Genomic DNA, 22,527 nt, shown 5'->3' with positions numbered 1-22,527 from the left:
AAAAAAATGCCTCCATTTTTGTCTTGGGCAGCAGCACAATTGAACGAAATACCATAGTATGCATAACACCACTAAACCGTCGTTCTGCGCTTTATAACCACAACCCTCTGCTAGAATTCTCAATCTTATGTAAGTCTTTGTAGCTAAAATGCCCTGTCACGACCTGTGAACTCCCCCGCTTTCAAGCTTAACGCTTCCGGAAAGTGACGTCATGGACGCTCAGCTGACGCAGCACCATAACAACAACATCCCGGTGCAGCGCTGGGGCGATTTTTGCTGACAGACTGTAGACTGGGTGGAAACCCGGGTTAGGGTTGTTGATAACTTTGTAACCCAGCTAGGAATGGAACTAGGTTAGGACTCACGGAGTCAGTGAGGCTAGAAGGGGAGTCAGCCTGGCGGAAAGTAGGAATGGTTACTAGCAGATCATAGGCCGGTATTGAGCGTGACACATGTGTGTAGCTGATATTTATAGAGCTGAAGATCAGACTTTGTAGAGAGAAGGCAGGGCTATATAGACCAAACTAGAATGGGGTTAGGTATTGGGGGAGAGGTACAAAAGCATAAAGGAGGTGAATGTTGGTTTAGGAAGAGATATGTAGACTAAGCAGTTACTTTTTATAGTGGGTATCTGCAGAAGTTGAAACTGAAGGCAGGTTAAGTGAGTCAGATTGTCCAAAGTGTTATATCTGAAGCTTGGCTATAGTTGCCAATAAGAATGATGATTGAAAGACCGGAATACCAAAGGTTAAGGTGCTAGTACAAAACTGAGTTCTGGTCAAAGCATACTGCAAGAGAATTGTATGATTGATAAAAATGGTTTGCAGACATATGAGTCTTGGATAAGTGGAATCAGAAAGTGTTTTTGGGGTGTTAGAAGGGTTTTTAAACTCCCAGAGGAATGTTGCGAAGAGACTCAGGAGGCACCAGAGTTTGGCTACTTGTATTTAATTCTTGAACATATACAGGATCTTGAAGAAGCAATAAAACTAGAATCATAGCCCATCTGCCCAAGTGATGTTCGCCAGTACATGTGGGTCTACAGTTTCAGAAATCGGAAGGATGCAGAGAGAGGATGTCACACCTTTGGCTTCAGGAGATTTAGACTCCAATGAAGAGAGGGCTGGCCGGGTATTTGGAGCCTCTGAAGAGGAAATTAAGAAATTGGAGGCTGATCTTCAACTTAGACTGCAGGAATGGGGACCCGTTCTTACTGCAGGGCAGCGGTTGTTGGTTTGGGAGAGACCTTTACCAAGTCTGCTGACAGCAGGGGCTCTGCACGGAACATTTTGGTAAGGTCCCAGTCTCAAAGGTTTTACAAAAATATTTTGTATGACCTGTTAGTCCAAGTTAAATACATTTTGAAAAATATTTAAAGGGACACTTGAACCCAAATTTTTTCTTTCATGATTCAGATAGAGCATGCAATTTTAAGCAACTTTCTAATTTACTCCTATTATCAATTTTTTCTTTGTTCTCTTGCTATCTTTATTTGAAAAAGAAGGCATCTAAGCTAAGGAGCCAGCAATTTTTTGGTTCAGTCCCATGGACAGCACTTCTTTATTGGTGCTGTCCAATCAGCAAGGACAACCCAGTTTGTTCATCAAAAATGGGCCGGCATCTAAACTTACATTCTTGCTTTTCAAATAACTATACCAAGAGAATGAAGAACATTTGATAATAGGAGTAAATTAGAATGTTGCTTAAAATTGCATACTCTCTGAGTCAAAGATATAGATATACATATACAGCCATACCTCATTTTATTGTGCTGTGCTTTTTTCGCTTCACAGATATTACTCTTTTTACAAAATGAAGGTTTGTGTAACCCTGTGTCAATCAAGTCTATCTGAGCCATTTTTCCAACATATAAAAACATTATATATATATATATATATATATACACACAAACCTATATATACACACCACCATCAAAAAGATTATGACTCACTGAAGGCTCAGATGATGGATTAGCATATTTTTAGCAATAAAGTATTTTTTAAATTTATGTATGTACATTGTTTTTTTAGCTATGCTATTGCAAACTTAACCCCTTAACGACTGAGGACGTGCAGGGTACGTCCTCAGAAAAAAGGCAGTTAACGCCTGAGAACGTACCCTGCATGTCCTCAGTGTGGAAAGCAGCTGGAAGCGATCCTGCTCGCTTCCAGATGCTTTCCGGTTATTGCAGTGATGCCTCGATATGGAGGCATCCTGCAATAACCTTTTTAAGCCATCCGGTGCAGAGAGAGCCACTCTGTGGCCCTCTCTGCACCGGAGATCGGTGGCTTACTGCGTTGGTGGGTGGGAGCCGGACCGGGAGGCGGGTGGCGGCCATCGATGGCCCTGTTGATGTGAAGGGGGGCGGGATCGTGGCTGGGGGCGCGCATGGGCGCGCGTGCACGGGAGGTTGGGGGTGGGCGCGTGCACAGGGAGGGAGCGGGTGGGAACCGCTACACTACAGAAAATGCTGGAAATAAAAAATATTAAAAAAATGTCAAAATTTAAAAAAAAAAAACGATCAGCAAGGTGGTGGGGGTTTGTCTGTGTGGGGGGGGGGAGCTACACTACAGAAAAAAAAAAAAAAAAGCACTTTTTATTGTAAACTGGGTACTGGCAGACAGCTGCCAGTACCCAAGATGGCCCCCAATAAGGCAGAGGGCAGGGTTAGAGAGCGGTTTTGGGGGGGATCAGGGAGGTTGGGGGCTAAGGGGGGGATCCTACACAGTAGCATATGTAAATATGCTAAAAAAAATTAATTTTTTTTTAAAACCCTTTTATTTTAGTACTGGCAGACTTTCTGCTAGTACTTAAGATGGCGGGGACAATTGTGGGGTGGGGGAGGGAAGGGAGCTGTTTGGGAGGGATCAGGGGGTGGGATGTGTCAGATGGGAGGCTGATCTCTACACTAAAGCTAAAATTAACCCTGCAAGCTCCCTACAAACTCCCTAATTAACCCCTTCACTGCTAGCCATAATACACGTGTGAGGCGCAACAGGATTTAGTGGCCTTCTAATTACCAGAAAGCAACGCCAAAGTCATATATGTCTGCTATTTCTGAACAAAGGGGATCCCAGACAAGCATTTTCAACCATTTGTGCCATAATTGCACAAGTTGTTTGTAAATGATTTCAGTGAGAAACCTAAAATTGTAAAAAAATTTACGTTTTTTTTAATTTGATCACATTTGGCGGTGAAATGGTGGCATGAACTATACCAAAATGTGCCTAGATCAATACTTGGGGTTGTCTACTACACTACACTAAAGCTAAAATTAACCCTACAAGCTCCCTAATTAACCCCTTAACTGCTGGGCATAATACACTTGTGGTGCGCAGTGGCATTTAGCGGCCTTCTAATTACCAAAAAGCAACGCCAAAGCCATATATGTGTGCTATTTCTGAACAAAGGGGATCCCAGAGAAGAATTTACAACCATTTATGCCATAATTGCACAAGTTGTTTGTAAATAATTTCAGTGAGAAATCGAAAGTTTGTGAAAAAATTTGTGAAAAAGTGAACGATTTTTTGTATTTGATCGCATTTGGCGGTGAAATGGTGGCATGAAATATACCAAAATTGGCCTAGATCAATACTTTGGGATGTCTACTAAAAAAAAATATACATGTCAAGGGATATTCAGGGATTCCTGAAAGATATCAGTGTTCTAATGTAACTAGCGCTAATTTTGGAAAAAAATGGTTTGGAAATAGCAAAGTGCTACTTGTATTTATGGCCCTATAACTTGCAAAAAAAGCAAAGAACATGTAAACATTGGGTATTTCTAAACTCAGGACAAAATTTAGAAACTATTTAGCATGGGTGTTTTTTGGTGGTTTTAGATATGTAACAGATTTTGGGGGTCAATGTTAGAAAAAGTGTGTTTTTTTCCATTTTTCCTCATATTTTATCATTTTTTTTTATAGTAAATTATAAGATATGATGAAAACAATGGTATCTTTAGAAAGTCCATTTAATAGCGAGAAAAATGGTATATAATATGTGTGGGTACAGTAAATGAGTAAGAGGAAAATTACAGCTAAACACAAACACCGCAAAAATTTAAAAATAGCCTTGGTCCCAAACGGACAGAAAATGGAAAAGTGCTGTGGTCATTAAGGGGTTAAAGAGCCATGATACCTAAATGTTGAAACACTTGAAAGCGATGCAGCATAGCTGTAAAAAGCTGACTAGAAAATATCACCTGAACATCTCTATGTAAAAAAGAAAGATATTTTACCTCAAACGTTCCTCAATAGCCACATCCCATTGTAAAGGACTTCTAAGTAGCAAATCAATATGTCTGTCCCGGGACAGCTAAGGGAGTGAGCTTACGTGCACACTCATCTTATTTCCCTATTCAGTTTAAGGAAGTTTACTATGAAATCTCATGAGATCACAGTAAAAGAGTTCATGACCTCAGCACTGTTGATGTTGATTGGCTGCTGTTCATTTCTTTTTTCTTTTTTTTTTTCTTTTTTACCTGCAGCTGGGCAGCAGCTGAGTATAACTTTTTACACAGAACTTACACTGCTGAGCGGAGGAAATTGTGAGGTAAAATATCTTCCTTTTGTACTTAGAGATGTTCAGGTGATCTTTTCCTGTCAGCTTTTTACAGTTATACTGCATTAGTTTCAAGTGATTTAGCATATGAGTATTATGTCCCTTTAATAGACTACACTAGTGTTAATATAACACATATGCACTGAGAAACAAAAAAAATTAGTGTGACTCGCTTTATTGCAGTGGTCTGGAACCGAACCAGCAATATCTCTGAGGTATGCCTGTATGTGTGTATATGTATGTGTGTGTGTGTGTGTGTGTATATGTATTCAGAGGCTTTTGCATTTTAACCATTGAGTCACTCATTGTTCTGCAGGCTGTTCTCGTATCTGTCTCTGCGGCCTTTCTTTCTCATCAGTTTGTTCCTGTTTGTTCTCCTGGGATTAGAGCGCTGGAAACCGTTTCTACTCTCTTACTGCAAAGGTAAGACTACTTTTGTTAAAGGGGACGTTTTAAGTGGCAAGTAAACTTATTGCTGAGGCTAGTTGTACTGGTTGTATGTGGCATTTTTGTGCCGTGTTCGCCTCTTGCTTCTGTGTGAAATATTTGTAATATCACTGAATAGTTTTTAAATATCTGTGACATTGTATTTGCTATTGATTATTGAAGATTCCATATTGTTCAGATCTGCGTTTTCAAGTTTGACAGTCAACACAGAATTGTCATGAACCATATATGTGATACAATTATGCATGTTTAGCAAAATCACTTATGTTTTCCAACTCTCTGGTTAAATATTTCTGCAATAATACCATTCATAAAAATCATCAAAATTGCTTAGTTGTTGTTATCGTTGATTTTGTTCTAGCTGATAAGCTTAAAACCTTATTATTTGTCTTTTCCTACAAAGTTCTTCTAGGAATTTTTTTGGAGGGTTTCGAAGGTAGTTAAGTGATAAGCTTTTTATATTGAACATAAGCCAACTCATTATTTTTAAAGGGATAGGAAAGTCAAAATTTAACTTGCATGATTCAGACAGTCAGTTATTTTTAACATATATACAGTATATATATTTTTAAATTCATTTAATTTGTTCTATTCCTGTGTATGCCTCATTGACATGGAACCACTTGCAGGAAAGGAAAAAGAGAGGGTTATGCTTGTATATCACATTAACAAAGCAGCATAGTAGTTGCATAAAAAAGAACATGCCATGGGCACTACAGAGGTTGTGGGAAAATATTCTTTGTTGGGTGGTTTTGGAAAGGTTAAAGGTACGGTAAACGCTGTTAACTGTTTACCTAGTACGGGAGCAAGCTACATGTTGATTAACACCATGGGGCGCATTGTGATTTGACATTGAGCGCGTGACGCGCTAGTTAATAAATTTGCCACACTGAAGAGGATGGCTTCGCTAACTAGGTTAGCATAAATTTAGCTCTCAAGTTAGTTATTTTAACATTTCTTTTCAGAATGAAAGCTATCCCTTTGTTACATAATTCTGCACATAGTCTTATTTATGTATTCAGAGATATTAAGGTTTTGCTTTTTGACAAATGAGCATTATTAAATGAGTTTTCCTGATTTCCTTCTATAGAACCAGTTCGGGAGGATTCCTCCAGTGACAGGTAAGATTACATGATACACTTTGTACACTATAGACCATAGATTATGCCTTCCATCAACCTTTATCCATTTCTATTTCTTAACTATTGGTAATTCATTTATTTTCTTCTTTCTAATTTTCTACCTTCTTGTAGCCTCTCTTTAGAATCCACACATTTTGCTTTGTTACTCCTTCGTTGTTTTTTTTAACTGTGTTTTGACACGGTTTTAAACGGAGTTAATTAAAATCTTAAAACCATGTCAATAGGGATATATATTTACAAAGACGCAGTTCTAAAAGACAGAATATTTGGAGCATCCAATTTACAGAGCAAACACAAAATGGGACTCCAGCACTCCAAAGGTTAAAAAGGCAATATTTATTCAAAAAGCAACGTTTCGGGGTCACAGCCCCTTCCTCATGCTATCAGAGCAGATTTACAGAGCAGATTTATATAGAACAAGGGAGGACTGGAAGTGTTGACTAGTACATAAAGGCATATTTCTGCTGCCATAAAACACAGGTATCATCACTAACTTTAACACTTGTTCTGTTTTTGCCAGTAGTGTTAAAATCACAATCTTTAATCCATTAAAGATATTTGGGACCCTTGACTAAAAAAGGAAACTTTTTTTTTTTTTCTCTCACTGCCTTAAAGAGACCGTTTACTCCAGATTTTTTATTGTTTAAAAAGAGATAATCCCTTAATTACCCATTCCCCAGTATTGTATAACCAATTTGGTTATATTAATATATTTCTTACATCTGTGATTAAGTTGTATCTAAGCCTCTGCAGACCGCCCCTTTGTTTCAGTTTTTTTGACAGACTTTCATTGTATCCAACCAGTGCTAACTCATAAATAACTCCACGGGAATGAGCACAATGCTATCTATATGGCACACATGAACTAGCGCTGTCTAGCTGTGAAAAATAACTCTGTCAAAATGCTCTACGATAAGAGGCAGCCTTCAAGGGCTTGGAAATTAGCATATGAGCCTACCTAGGTTTAGCTTTCACCAAAGAATACCAAGAGAGCAAATTTGATGATAGAAGTAAATTGGAAAGTTGTTTACAATTGCATGCCCTATCTGAATCATGAAAGTTTAATTTTTACTAAACTATCCCTTTAACAAGTATGCACTTATTGCGCCTACTTATATCCAAAAATATGCACTAACTTCATCCATTATTTAGAAGAGTAGGATTTACTCCATAAAATGATACAGTGTCCTATAGATATCAGAACAACACAATAGCGACAATAATTATCTATTATTTTCAACAAACTAGAACCTTTTTATTACTAGACTATAATGTAACTTTAACCTTTACACATGTATAACCATATAAGATCATGTTTTAAAAGTCGATGTCCATGAATAAATAGGTATCTCGAAACTGCACAGAAAATTTTGTGACATTACAGGCTATCTATGTGAACCTTACATGAGATCTTTTTTTTTTTTTTTTTTTCCTCTTTCAAAAATGTTATGCTGCAAAAATAAAATGGTGGTATGAGCACGTTGCTATTAGTTTACTTTTTAGCATTGCATTTCTTGTTTTTTAATTAATTTGACTTGCTGTATTCACAGTGAATCTCTGGCAGCCGTTGGAGGAGCAGAGCAGCATCGCCTGCTCAGTGTGTCTGAACTGTGCCACTGTATAGTAGAGAGCTGGCTTACTTCCTTGCAGTATATGCAGGAACTGCAGCTGTACAAGAGGCAGAACCCTGGCAAGGTGTGTTGGTACATTGGTGCTAGTGTTATTTGATTATGTAGTTTCATGAACATTATGTCTATTTAATTTCCTTGAATTTACAAATTTTAACCACTATACCACATTCCTTTGTATGTGCTTAACAAGATAGAAATATGTTTTTTAGCCACAATAAAGGGGTCAAACAAATAGTTAAAGGAACAGTCTACTCCAGAATTGTTATTGTTTAAAAAGATAGATAATCCATTTTTTATTACCCATTCCCCAGTTTTGCATAACCAACAGTTATATTAATATAATTTTTACCTCTGATTACTTTGTATGTAAGCCTTTGCAGACTGTCCCTTATTTCAGTGCTTTTGACAGACTCGCATTTTAGCCAATCAGTGCTAACTCATAAAGAATACAGTACAAAGAATTATAGGAGCGCCAATGAAGGCTAAAGTAAACTACAGGTACCTTAATATACAGATGACATAGAACGATGTCACCAATTAGAGGAATCCAATAAGTTTAAAAAACAATATCCCCAATTTGGATGAATCGATAAAATTCAAAATTATAACAGAAGAATGAATAAAATGGATAAAATATATCCTTTTTAATAACACACACTGGGTTTAAAGTATAAAATCACAGTTTATTAATACAGTTTATTAATACGACCTGATCAGATGACTTCACTGATCACTACTTTATTTATAACATAGAGGTCACTTATAGCATAAGAAAACTACTATTCTGGTTTTGTACATCCAATTAAAGCTACTCTGTATGAGCCTAGAAAGTGCATAAAGATGATGATTTGAAATAAAATAATCTAGATGATGATTGGGATAGAGTAATATCAATTCTTAGGTGAGTGTGCAACAGACACGCAAATCGTGAGAAAAAGAAAGAAAACAAATATATTCACTTGTGAAATTAAATGTGTACCAAAAAAATGTGTGTACAAAAAAATATACCAAAAAAATATAAAAAATATTATAAAAAATATATATATACCAAAAATATATATACAAAACGATCTAATACCGGTATGATCTGTGAATAAAATCAAAACATAAAATTGTGAATTACCTATGTCTCTGAGAGACCAGGTGGATAACCAGAGCTGTCCTTAGCTGTTTTATCTAAGAACCAGGTTTGGTTATATCAGAAGCTGTTAGTTTCCTAAACAAATTTCTGAATGCTATAACTATCAAGAGCTGTAAGTTTCCTACACAAATTTCTAAATGCTATAAATATCACAATACAATATATGCCAGCATCTAGGAATGACATAAAAATAAAAAAGGAAATAATAAAACAATGTTTTGACACTATTAAAACCCAATTCAATGGGGGAGCAATGAAATGTTAAAAAGTAAAGTCCATAGTCCAATGATTGATTAATCCAAATAACAGCCAAATGATGAAGATAATTCTTGGGTCCAAAGGTCTCCGGAAACCTGTTGAAAAAATATAAAGTGCACTAAACAAAGGGCTTAAAGGGACTAAGTCTAACAGGTAATAGACTCACCCAATAAGCTGATCCTGGTGATATATGAGCCTCACAAATCTCTCCAATGTCAACGCGTTTCGGCCCTGTGATGGGGCCTTTTTCAAGACAAGGCCCCATCACAGGGCCGAAACGCGTTGACATTGGAGAGATTTGTGAGGCTCATATATCACCAGGATCAGCTTATTGGGTGAGTCTATTACCTGTTAGACTTAGTCCCTTTAAGCCCTTTGTTTAGTGCACTTTATATTTTTTCAACAGGTTTCCGGAGACCTTTGGACCCAAGAATTATCTTCATCATTTGGCTGTTATTTGGATTAATCAATCATTGGACTATGGACTTTACTTTTTAACATTTCATTGCTCCCCCATTGAATTGGGTTTTAATAGTGTCAAAACATTGTTTTATTATTTCCTTTTTTATTTTTATGTCATTCCTAGATGCTGGCATATATTGTATTGTGATATTTATAGCATTTAGAAATTTGTGTAGGAAACTTACAGCTCTTGATAGTTATAGCATTCAGAAATGTGTTTAGGAAACTAACAGCTTCTGATATAACCAAACCTGGTTCTTAGATAAAACAGCTAAGGACAGCTCTGGTTATCCACCTGGTCTCTCAGAGACATAGGTAATTCACAATTTTATGTTTTGATTTTATTCACAGATCATACCGGTATTAGATCGTTTTGTATATATATTTTTGGTATATATATATTTTTTATATATTTTTTATATTTTTTTGGTATATTTTTTGTACACACATTTTTTTGGTACACATTTAATTTCACAAGTGAATATATTTGTTTTCTTTCTTTTTCTCACGATTTGCGTGTCTGTTGCACACTCACCTAAGAATTGATATTACTCTATCCCAATCATCATCTAGATTATTTTATTTCAAATCATCATCTTTATGCACTTTCTAGGCTCATACAGAGTAGCTTTAATTGGATGTACAAAACCAGAATAGTAGTTTTCTTATGCTATAAGTGACCTCTATGTTATAAATAAAGTAGTGATCAGTGAAGTCATCTGATCAGGTCGTATTAATAAACTGTATTAATAAACTGTGATTTTATACTTTAAACCCAGTGTGTGTTATTAAAAAGGATATATTTTATCCATTTTATTCATTCTTCTGTTATAATTTTGAATTTTATCGATTCATCCAAATTGGGGATATTGTTTTTTAAACTTATTGGATTCATCTAATTGGTGACATCGTTCTATGTCATCTGTATATTAAGGTACCTGTAGTTTACTTTAGCCTTCATTGGCGCTCCTATAATTATTTGTACTGTTAAACTCCCAAGGACCTATTAGGGGGTCCTTTATAGTGCAGCAGGTAAACAGATCTAGGCGCTGTTCTGAACTCCACATCTACTAACTCATAAAGAACTCCACAGGAGTGAGCATAATGCCCTCTAGCTGTGAAAAACTGTCAAATGCATTCAGATAAGAGGCAGCCTTCAAGAGCTTAGAAATTAGCATATGAGCCTACCTAGGTTTAGCTTTCAACTAAGAATACCAATAGAACAAATCAAATTTGATGATAAAAGTAAATTGAAAAGTTATTTAACCCTTTGAGTGCTAAGCACGTTCCCACCTGGGTTCTAAGCTGATTTTTTTTTTTTTTTTTTTTTTTTAAAGATCCCCAAGACTTATACCGTTGGAAAGGTTAGGCGATTACCTTTCCAACTGTGGGTCTTGTTGGTCTGTAGCTGCTTAGATGCCTGAGATACAGGCTTCTAAGTAGTATGCCCCCTTTCCCTATACTTTACATTGTCCATTTTAAATAAAGTTGCGCGGTCACAACAGGCCCGATCGCCGGGGTAGGAGCGGGTGGAAGCCTCCAGATCTCCCTCAAGGTGGTAGAGTGCTAGCGACGGCTCTGAATTTTTATGATTGTGAGGTGTATCATTGTTCACCAATATGACAGTAGAACTCTTGCCTGTTAGCCAGTTTGCATTCTGTCCCTAGGGTTCAAATTTACAATGTCACACACTTCATGTTAGCTTCAAAATTAGAATTAACCGTTTTTTAAACTATCTTGTTTTTTTAACACGTTTAACAGTACTGTTTCAAATGTGTGACTGGACTTTCTATTTTTTGCATAAGGAGAGGGAAGCAGAATTTAAATTACACACATTCCACACTCACCTGTTGGCACGATTGCTAACTGTGTTGCTTTCTGTGATTTCAGTTTTGTGCAGTGATTTGCTTGGGCTGTGCAGCTCTAGCTGTTCTCGGACATTATGTGCCAGGCATTATGATTTCCTACATTATTCGTAAGTAATATACTTGCAAATTGCTACATTTTGTTAGTTTTTGTATTCTTTCCATGAACACGTGTTTTTTTTTTTTTTTTTTTTTTTTTTTTTTTTGTGTATTTGTTTTCTTTTTAACAGTACTCAGCATATTATTGTGGCCGCTAGTTGTATATCGAGAATTAATCCAAAAGATGTACACCACTCTGGAGCCTCTTCTAATGAAGCTTGACTACAGCATGAAAGGGGAAAGGCTGCCCAGAACACATAAAAGTGAGAATAACTTGATTATTGGACTTTTAATTTTTAATATATATAGAGACAAGTATTTATTTTGTGTATTGGTACTGGGAACTATGGTAGCTAAATAGGTAAAACTACAGCAGATAATTGCTGTTTGGAAGTACTGACATGCAGTTAATTTTAAACAATATTTTTTCATATTCTGTACAAGCTAGTCATCCATCCATTTGTAGCTGACTTTCAGCATATAACTATAATAAACATGAATACAGTTATACAGTTTATGTCCACCATTGCAGAGTAATAAATGATGTGCTGAATAGTTAATCACTGTGTAGAATGAAAGGGTTGCATTCTGGATCCTGCAGAATGTACTCCAGTTGAAAGTACATAATAAAGTGGTGTGTTTTTATTTATTTCTTATAACTACACATAAGTAAACATCTTAAGTGGAATTATGGAATACGATTGCTGTCAAAAAGGCAAGCGTGTGATTCTTTATCAAATCTTTAATTACAAATACAATTTATTTTATTTTACACATAATTACACTTGTTTTTTGAGAGATACAGTATATATATATATATATATATATATATATATATATTTATTTATTTTTTTTTTTATTGCACTTCCTGTATTTGTCAAAACACTGTAAAAAATTAATCTAGTTCCCATTTTGCTAAAGGACTTATGTCACAGCATTCACTTCAGTAGTTTGCCTGTGAAGTAGCTGCTCTTTTGCTTTCAATTAAAGGAATACTAAACCCAATTTTTTCCTTTGATTTTAGAAAGAGCATGCAATTTTAGGCAACTTTCTAATTTACTCATATCAAAAGTTCTCTGGGTATCTTTATTTGAAAAGCAGTAATGTAAGTTTTGAAGTCGCCCATTTTTGGTTCAGAACATGGGTAGCACTCGCTGATTGGTCGCTAAATGCAGCTACCAATTCGCAAGCTCTACCCAGGGTGCTGAAACAAAAATGGCCTGGCTTTTAAGCTTATGTTTCTGCTTTTTTTTTTTTTTAAATAAAGATAGCGAAGAAAAAATAATAGGAGTAAATTAGAAAGTTGCTTAAAATTGTATGCTCTATCTGAATCATGAAAGAAAAAATGGGTTTAGTATCCCTTTAAATGTGGAGAAGAAAATATGCTAATATAAAAGCTGTGATTAAATCATAAAAATCAATATTCCTTACTACATTGTATAAACCAAGGCATAATAAGTGCGTTGGGAATGTTAAAGTATGTTGTATGGTAAAACATAAAAAACATACTCTGGAAGAAGACCACTTGCCTGGGAAGTAACTGCTCTTTTGCTTTTAATTAAATGTAGAGAAATTGCTGACAATCCAGTACATCAACATCTCGGGTAAACTTTTTAACATTTATCATGTAACGTACAACATGGCTTAACACACGAGAAGTGATTATTCTCATTTGCATCATACACTATATAGAGGAATATTGATTTTGATGTTTTAAAGTTTTCATGGTATCAGCAAAAACTCACCGTAGCAAGTGGTCTTCTTTCAGAGTATGTTTTACCATACAACATGCTTTAACATGCCCAAAGTGCTTATTCTGCCTTGGTTTATACAATAATGTAGTAAGGAATATTAATTTTGGTGATTTAGTCACAGCTTTTATATTAGCAGCTTTTCTTCTCCACATTTAATTGAAAGCAAAAGTGCAGCTAGTTCCCAGGCAAACTACTGAAGTGAATGCAGTGACATAAGTCATTTAGCAAAATGGGAACTAGATTTCTTTTTGACAGGTTTCTGACACATACTGGAAGCCAAGTTACTTACAGCCTCCTGCAAAAACTAGTTGTTTTGGTTTATCTTTCCTGTAGAAGTCAGTGTTCCCACAGTTAAGAAAGTTAATCTTCATTGAAATGTTATTTGGACACTATTTGCAACTAAAGCTTTGAGGCTCTCTTACATATATCACATGCTTGCCAATATACATGCATTAGAAACCTAAGCATGACTGACAAGCAAATGGATCTAGTATGTATTGCTGGCCTTCATGTGTTACCTTTCTTTCCTCTAGAGAGGCAGACCAAGAAGGAACCTGAAGAAGGACAGCAGCTGGTTGCTGAGACGGACAGTGAAAGTGAGATTGAGCTGTCTGGATTCTCTCCTGAGGTACAGAGTGTGAATGTTTTATTTTTTGTTTTTTTTTGTTTTTTAAATAAGAGAGCAAGAACTTGGGATAAAAAATGAAAAAATCATGGAGAACAGATTGTGGAAACACTGACAAGGAGTGGTATTGTACTGTATGTAAAACATCACATGGCAGCATAATCTTTACTCTGTGTAGTCAAGTGACCTGAAGTACAGAAATACACATGATAATTGTTAATAGATATAGCAAAAGAACACGGGGTAATTCATTTTAATATAAATCATTGTTCCCAACTGATGCACTACCATTTACTGAGCAGAGTTAAAGGTTTACTTCTTAGAGGAACATACAAGTCAAAACTAAAATGCATGTGAATGCATTTGTTTTGAACAGTAGCATATTTTCCAATACATGCACCTTTTACTTTGCACCAAATACATGTGTATTGCAAAAATGCTTCTATCAAAAATTGGAAATGCATTTATATGCAGTTCAATTAGGAGTCTTATGTCCCACTAGTTTATATATAAGTAGTATTAGTGATTGAGCAAGATATTACCATACGCAGGGAATAACCAAATTATGAATTGTTATTGGTACTTCTATTAGAAGCTGCTATGATTTATAGAACTATAACTTAATAGTTATATAACTGTATATTGTGCTGTTACTTTTAGGAAATCATAACTTCTGTTATTCCTACCAGATGGATGTGCGAATAACAGCTCTGGCTTTGTCTATCACGGACTCAGAGCTATCAGATGAGGAAGCCTCTATTCTGGAAAGTGGAGGATTTTCAGTTTCTAGAGCAACTACTCCACAGCTGGCTGACATGGCAGAGGGTGAGTATCTGCATGAGTAGAAGGATGATGGTATGACTGTGTGTGTATATAAATTCTGCTCAGTAACTTTAAAAAAAAAAAGCAAAGGGACGACATTATTTACAATGTTTGATGTATTTTGCAGCCCCTAGAGTATTTGCATGATGATTACAAATATATGTATGTGTGTGTGTGTATGTGTGTGTGTGTATGTATGTATGTATATATATATATATATATATACATATATATATATATATATATATATATATATATATATATATATATATATATACAGTATATCATAAAATCATGATGCAGTCTTATCACTACATGATTTGTGACCAAAAATAACTGACGTGATAGCTGTATTTACTGTAGTCTACACATTCATATGTGGAATGGGTGTAAGTAACATATATATATATATATATATATATATATATATATATATTATAGAGAAGCTTTTATTTGTTCATTCTAACGCCATTTTCTTGTCTTAGATTTTGACTCGCCAAATACAGTAACTGAGGGGGTGGTACCTCCCACAGAACCCACTAACCTCCACTCACCGCCTTTGTTGGGTCATAAGGAAGGTGATTGCAAACCTTTACCAGAAGCTGAGACTCAACCTTTACTGTCACCACCCTTAACCTTAGATCCGAAAGAACTGTTGCCCACATTGGCTTCCCCACTTCACTTTGTTAACACTCACTTCAATGGGAAAGGTCAAGCTATTGGACATGATAGTGAAATTCATGCCCTAAGTGCAGGAATGGTGAGTAGTGTCATTGCCAATGCCTTGCAGAGCCCCCTTGTGTCAGATGTAACCTTGGAACATGCACTTCCTGAAGCACAAGAGCAAGGAGAGGCTGAGGATTTTGAGCTACTTGAGCCAGGAGAGCTAGATTTGATGCAGAAAGAGCTAGAAGAGGCTGAAAGGCAAAAAACTGGCGGATCTCTCACCTCAGCATCTTCCCAGATAGGAGAGGACGAGACCTCTTCATCCTAGTTCTGCGGGTCACCATAGAGGATCTGTATGTGTCACTGAGAGGAACCGGAGCTTCCCTCCTACTTCCTGTGCACATGATTCCTGATAGGTAGCTCTGGAGTTTTAGCAGCTTTTTAAATGTTTCATTTTGGGTATTAAAGCACTTTGTCATATTGGGCATTGGCTTGAAGCACAGTGCATTACCAGCCTTTTCTGCACAGAAAGGGATTATATCCAGACAAAACACCCCCTTTTTTAATTTTACACATCATAAATATACTTTTAGTATTAACACTTTAATTTTACATGTTTGTTTCCTCCAAAAATGCTACCAACATATACAGTTGCTTGTTTTTTTGTAAGTGTTATGTATGGTAGGTTACAGTTTTGTGAATTGTCATTATTGTAAGGTTGTTTCCTCTGCCTTTGTTATAAAAAAAAAAAAAAAAAAAAGGTTAATTATTTTGCTGCTTGAGGGAAATGCAGGGTAATGTACCCCTCTGGAAGCAAACGCATTCAAGGGCATTGATTTCTTAAAGTTAGCTATTACCAGCACAACCCCAGCAGTGTAGGACGCAGTTTCACTTTAAACAGGGCTAGAACTTAATAACTGTTTGGGATGAATATGTATGTGTGGACATGTACACACACAAATATCTCATCCAACCTTGCGTGGGAGACAAAAATATTTATTGAAAAAGAAAAAAAAAATCTTATCTATCTTTTGAATAAGGTACTGTTTTCTTAAGAATCGAAGATCTAGAATCCTTTAAACTAGAGTATAATATGATGGCATTTAAAAGTTCTCTTTTCTCACCAGAGCAAGAAAAAAATCCACTACACTTTTTATACAAAACCCAAGGTATTTATAAGCAAAGGTCAATTTTGATTCCTACTGCAATATATAATTCAGAAGATTATTTGCATCTCCTAAAATGTAGCATTAAGAACATGTGTCAAAAGTGTTTTAGCTATATGGTTAACTTTAATTTTGTCAGTGTTTTTCCAATGTGTGTTAAACAGAAACACACTCTTTTTACATGTCCCTACAGAAACTGGTATACAAAAAACATTATGCAGGAATAGTTATACTTAGTGCAAACGAACCAGAGAATTAAAACAGGTTTCTGCGTGTTCTAAAATTATTCACATCCCTTTTCTTGTATGTGTATGAATATGTGAGTACATGTGCTGGAAACTAAATGTAAAGAAACACTGGGGTGAGTGGATACAGGTATGTCTGCTTTTAGGTATGTACATATGTGTGTATAGGGTATACTGTATATTTACTTGTTTATCAAATTTGTTTGTATAAGTCTGTATTTCTGTGTGTGTGTGTATAAGTATGTTTGTCTATACATAATAAGTATGTATATGTGTGTATATTGTACAATAAAATGACTAACCCTAAAACAATTTATTTAAAGTTTGCTCATGTGCCCAAACCCCCTTAAAATAATTAATAAACTTGTTACACATTTGCTATGGTTTGCTGAAGAATTATTTCAGAAAAAGCCTACTTGATCTAACCTCTGCACTTGATATCGCTTAGCATTTTTTTTTAGTAGATATCACATTAGAAAACAATCTCTTGGTCTGTCTCAGAGGCAGATCATATGTGTTATTCAGATTTGTTGGGGCTTAAACAATGTACAAAAATAATTTTCCACTAACTATTATAATTATTAAATTTCTATACTTCGTAATTTAAAGTAAGAGATCTGTATGTTATTATTATTTATTTATAAAGCGCCAACAGATTCCGCAGCGCTGCCCATGGGTTCAAGGATAAAAGTACAACGGAGAAACAATACAATAAGAGACAACATTTTACAGACAAATACAGGGGGATTTGAGGGCCCTGTTCCCGTGGGAACTTGCAATCTAGGTATGTGTTAAAAAAACCTTAGGCTATCTCTAGTCTAAATATATACACTTTTAGGGGTCATGCATACCAGTTTGAGTGATTCGGAACTCACACAGATTGTCTGTTTCGGCCAGGTTACTACCCAAACTATATATTTAAAATGCACTCAAATTCGAAATGCTAGCTTAACATAGCTTCTAAAGCTGGTATATAATTCAGATGGACATAATTTACAAATTCTGTATTAAATTTATTTTAATCCAGTACTGGAACCAATTTGATATAAAAGTTACATCAATTGGGTACTTAAAACAGCATCTGCTTGGAATATTTAGTTACGGTACAGCATTTTTATGTTCATGTGCAAGCAGTATTGAACAGCACTTTGAGAATTAATATATCTTATCCTACTGCTCTTTTTTTCTCTTGTAAGATGTATCGAGTCCACAGATTCATCCATACTTGTGGGATATTTTCCTTCCCTACAGGAAGTGGCAATTTTAAATGGTACCGGTGTGTACTATTTACTCTCTGGCAGAAAAGGGATGAAGATTTCTGCAAGGAGGATGATGATCTTAGCATTTGGTAACTAAGATCCATTGCTGTTCCCACTGAGGCTCAAGAGTACAGGAAACTTCAGCTGAGGAACGGTTTTGCAGTCTCTACTGCACCGAGGTATGTTCAGTCAATTTTTCTAGAAAGACAGGATATTTCAAGAAAAGTGCTGACGTTATCCCCATGAGGGGAAGGGGAAGCTTTAATCAGACACTTAGGGTGGTATTATAAGCTTACATAAGGGCTAAGTTACTGCTGGTTGACACTTATAGGTTTTAAACAGATGTTTTCTCCAACATTGGTGTGTCCGGTCCACGGCGTCATCCTTACTTGTGGGAATATCTCTTCCCCAACAGGAAATTGGCAAAGAGTCCCAGCAAAGCTGGCCATATAGTCCCTCCTAGGCTCCGCCCACCCCAGTCATTCTCTTTGCCGTTGCACAGGCAACATCTCCACGGAGATGGTTAAGAGTTTTTGGTGTTTAAATGTAGTTTTTTTTATTCTTCTATCAAGTGTTTGTTATTTTAAAATAGTGCTGGTATGTACTATTTACTCTGAAACAGAAAAGGATGAAGATTTCTGTTTGTGAGAGGAAGATGATTTTAGCAGACAGTAACTAAAATCGATTGCTGTTTCCACATAGGACTGTTGAGATGAAGTAACTTCAGTTGGGGGAAACAGTTAGCAGACTTTTCTGCTTAAGGTATGACTAGCCATATTTCTAACAAGACTGTGTAATGCTGGAAGGCTGTCATTTACCCTCATGGGGACCGGTGAGCCATTTTCTTAGTCTCAAACAGAATAAAGGGCTTAATATGGGCTATAAAACTGGTAGACACTTTTATGGGCTAAATCGATTGCTTTATTTGGACATTTTATACATATTTATGCTGATAATTCACATTTTATAAACTTGGGGAACGTTTTTTAACGGCAGGCACTATGTTAGACACCTTTTCCAGTCAGGGAGGGCCTTCCCAGTTGTAGGCTGAGCCTAATTTTCGCGCCATTACTGCGCAGTTGTTTTTGAGAGCAAGACATGCAGATGCATGTGTGAGGATCTGAAAGTAGCTGGAAAAGTTTCTAGAAGGCGTCATTTGGTATCGTATTCCCCTCTGGGCTTGGTTAGGTCACAGCAAAGGCTGTAGCTGGGACTGTATAGGGGTTAAAATTGTAAACGGCTCCGGTTCCGTTATTTTAAGGGTTAAAGCTCTGAAAATTGGTGTGCAATACTCTTAATGCTTTAAGACACTGTGGTGAAATTTTGGTAATTTTTGAACAATTCCTTCATACTTTTTCACATATTCAGTAATAAAGTGTTTCTGTTTAAAATTTAAAGAGACAGTAACGGTTTTGTTTTAAAACGGTTTTTGTGCTTTATTGACAAGTTTAAGCCTGTTTAACATGTCTGTGCCTTCGTATAAGCTATGTTGTATATGTATGAAAGCCAATGTGTCTCCCCATTTAAATTTGTGTTATAATTGTGCCATAGCGTCCAAACAAAGTGAGGACAGTACTGCCACAGATAATGAAATTGCCCAAGATGATTCCTCAGATGAGGGGAGTAGACATGATACTACATCATCTCCTACTGTGTCTACACCAGTTTTGCCCACGCAGGAGGCCCCTAGTACATCTAGCGCGCCAATGCTTATTACCATGCAACAATTGACGGCTGTAATGGATAACTCCATAGCAAATATTTTATCCAAAATGCCTGCATATCAGAGAAAGCGCGATTGCTCTGTTTTAAACACTGAAGAGCAGGAGGGCGCTGATAATTGTTCTGTCATACCCTCACACCAATCTGAAGTGGCCATGAGGGAGGTTTTGTCAGATGGGGAAATTTCAGATTCAGGAAAAATTTCTCAACAAGCTGAACCTGACATTTAAATTTAAATTAGAACATCTCCGCGCACTGCTTAAGGAGGTGTTATCTACTCTGGATGATTGTGACAACTTGGTCATTCCAGAGAAATTATGCAAGATGGACAAGTTTCTAGAGGTTCCGGTGCACCTCGACGCTTTTCCTATACCCAAGCGGGTGGCGGACATAGTGAATAAGGAGTGGGAGAAGCCCGGCATACCTTTTGTTCCCCCCCTATATTTAAGAAATTATTTCCTATGGTCGACCGCAGAAAGGACTTCTGGCAGACAGTCCCTAAGGTCGAGGGGGCAGTTTCTACTCTAAACAAGCGCACTACTATTCCTATCGAGGATAGTTGTGCTTTCAAAGATCCTATGGATAAAAAATTGGAAGGTTTGCTTAAAAAGATTTTTGTACAGCAAGGTTACCTTCTACAACCCATTTCGTGCATTGTTCCTGTCACTACAGCAGCGTGGTTCTGGTTCGAGGAACTAGAAAAGTCGCTCAGTAGAGAGACTCCATATGAGGAGGTTATGGACAGAGTTCACGCACTTAAGTTGGCTAACTCTTTTATTTTAGATGCCGCTTTGCAATTAGCTAGATTAGCGGCGAAAAATTCAGGGTTTGCAATTGTGGCGCGCAGAGCGCTTTGGCTAAAGTCTTGGTCAGCGGATGTATCATCCAAGACAAAATTGCTTAACATCCCTTTCAAAGGTAAAACTCTATTTGGACCAGAATTGAAAGAGATTATCTCAGACATCACTGGGGGAAAGGGCCATGCCCTTCCACAAGATAGGCCTTTCAAGGCCAAGAATAAGTCTAATTTTCGTTCCTTTTGCATTTTCAGGAACGGACCGGCCTCTAATTCTGCATCCTCTAAGCAAGAGGGTAATGCCTCACAGCCCAAACCAGCCTGGAAACCTATGCAAGGCTGGAACAAGGGTAAGCAGGCCAAGAAGCCTACTGCTGCTAACAAAACAGCATGAAGGAGTAGCCCCCGATCCGGGACCGGATCTAGTAGGGGGCAGACTCTCTCTCTTTGCTCAGGCTTGGGCAAGAGATGTTCAGGATCCCTGGGCACTAGAAATAGTTTCTCAGGGTTATCTTCTGGAATTCAGGGAACTAACCCCAAGGGGAAGGTTCCACATGTCTCACTTATCCTTAAACCAAATAAAGAGACAGGCGTTCTTACATTGTGTAGAAGACCTGTTAAAGATGGGAGTGATACACCCAGTTCCAATAAAGGAACAAGGAATGGTATTTTATTCAAATCTGTTCGTAGTTCCCAAAAAAGAGGGAACCTTCAGACCAATTTTGGATTTGAAGATCCTAAACAAATTTCTCAGGGTACCATCGTTCAAGATGGAAACCATTCGAACGATTCTACCCACTATCCAGGAAGGTCAATTTATGACTACCGTGGATCTAAAGGATGCGTACCTACATATTCCTATCCACAAAGAACATCATCAGTTCCTAAGGTTCGCCTTTCTAGACAAACATTACCAGTTTGTGGCCCTCCCATTCGGGTTAGCCACTGCTCCACGGATTTTCACAGAGGTACTCGGGTCCCTTCTAGCGGTTCTAAGACCGAGGGGCATTGCAGTAGTACCATACTTGGACGACATTCTAATACAAGCGTCGTCCCTGTCAAAAGCAAAGGCTCACACAGACATCGTTCTAGCCTTTCTCAGATCACACGGATGGAAGGTGAACATAGAAAAGAGTTCTCTGTCTCCGTCGACAAGAGTTCCCTTCTTGGGAACAATAATAGATTCCTTAGAAATGAGGATTTTTCTGACAGAGGTCAGAAAGTCAAAACTTCTAAGCACTTGTCAAGTTCTTCATTCTGTTCCACGTCCTTCCATAGCGCAGTGCATGGAAGTAGTAGGGTTGATGGTTGCAGCAATGGACATAGTTCCTTTTGCACGAATTCATCTAAGACCATTACAACTGTGCATGCTCAAACAGTGGAATGGGGACTATACAGACTTGTCTCCAATGATTCAAGTAGATCAAAAGACCAGAGATTCACTCTGTTGGTGGCTGACCCTGGACCATCTATCCCAGGGAATGAGCTTCCGCAGACCAGAGTGGGTCATTGTCACAACCAACGCCAGTCTAGTGGGCTGGGGCGCGGTCTGGGAATCCCTGAAAACTCAGGGACTATGGTCTCGGGAAGAGTCTCTTCTCCCGATAAACATTCTGGAACTAAGAGCGATCTTCAATGCTCTCAGGGCTTGGCCTCAGCTAGCAAAGGCCAGATTCATAAGATTCCAATCAGACAACATGACGACCGTTGCGTATATCAATCATCAGGGGGGAACAAGGAGTTCCCTGGCGATGAAAGAAGTGACCAAAATAATACAATGGGCGGAGGATCACTCCTGCCATCTTTCTGCGATCCACATCCCAGGTTTGGAAAACTGGGAAGCGGATTATCTGAGTCGTCAGACA

General features: G+C 37.2%; 1 protein-coding gene across 1 annotated transcript; it reads left to right on the top strand.

The window, feature by feature from the left end:
- Positions 1-216: 216 nt before the first annotated feature.
- On the top strand, positions 217-17,262 carry RETREG2 (reticulophagy regulator family member 2). Its single transcript, XM_053698162.1, has 9 exons — positions 217-1,292; positions 4,879-4,985; positions 6,100-6,130; positions 7,702-7,846; positions 11,534-11,618; positions 11,739-11,870; positions 13,895-13,989; positions 14,676-14,811; positions 15,294-17,262. Exons 1-9 carry the CDS (start codon positions 1,018-1,020, stop codon positions 15,800-15,802), a joined length of 1,515 nt encoding a protein of 504 aa, XP_053554137.1. The 5' UTR covers positions 217-1,017; the 3' UTR covers positions 15,803-17,262.
- The last annotated feature ends 5,265 nt before the right edge of the window (positions 17,263-22,527 follow it).

The sequence above is a fragment of the Bombina bombina genome, chromosome 1 (genome assembly GCF_027579735.1).
Source record: "Bombina bombina isolate aBomBom1 chromosome 1, aBomBom1.pri, whole genome shotgun sequence".
NCBI lineage: Eukaryota > Metazoa > Chordata > Amphibia > Anura > Bombinatoridae > Bombina > Bombina bombina.
Note: the sequence above shows the minus strand (reverse complement) of the source record. Positions and strands in the feature narration are given on the sequence as shown.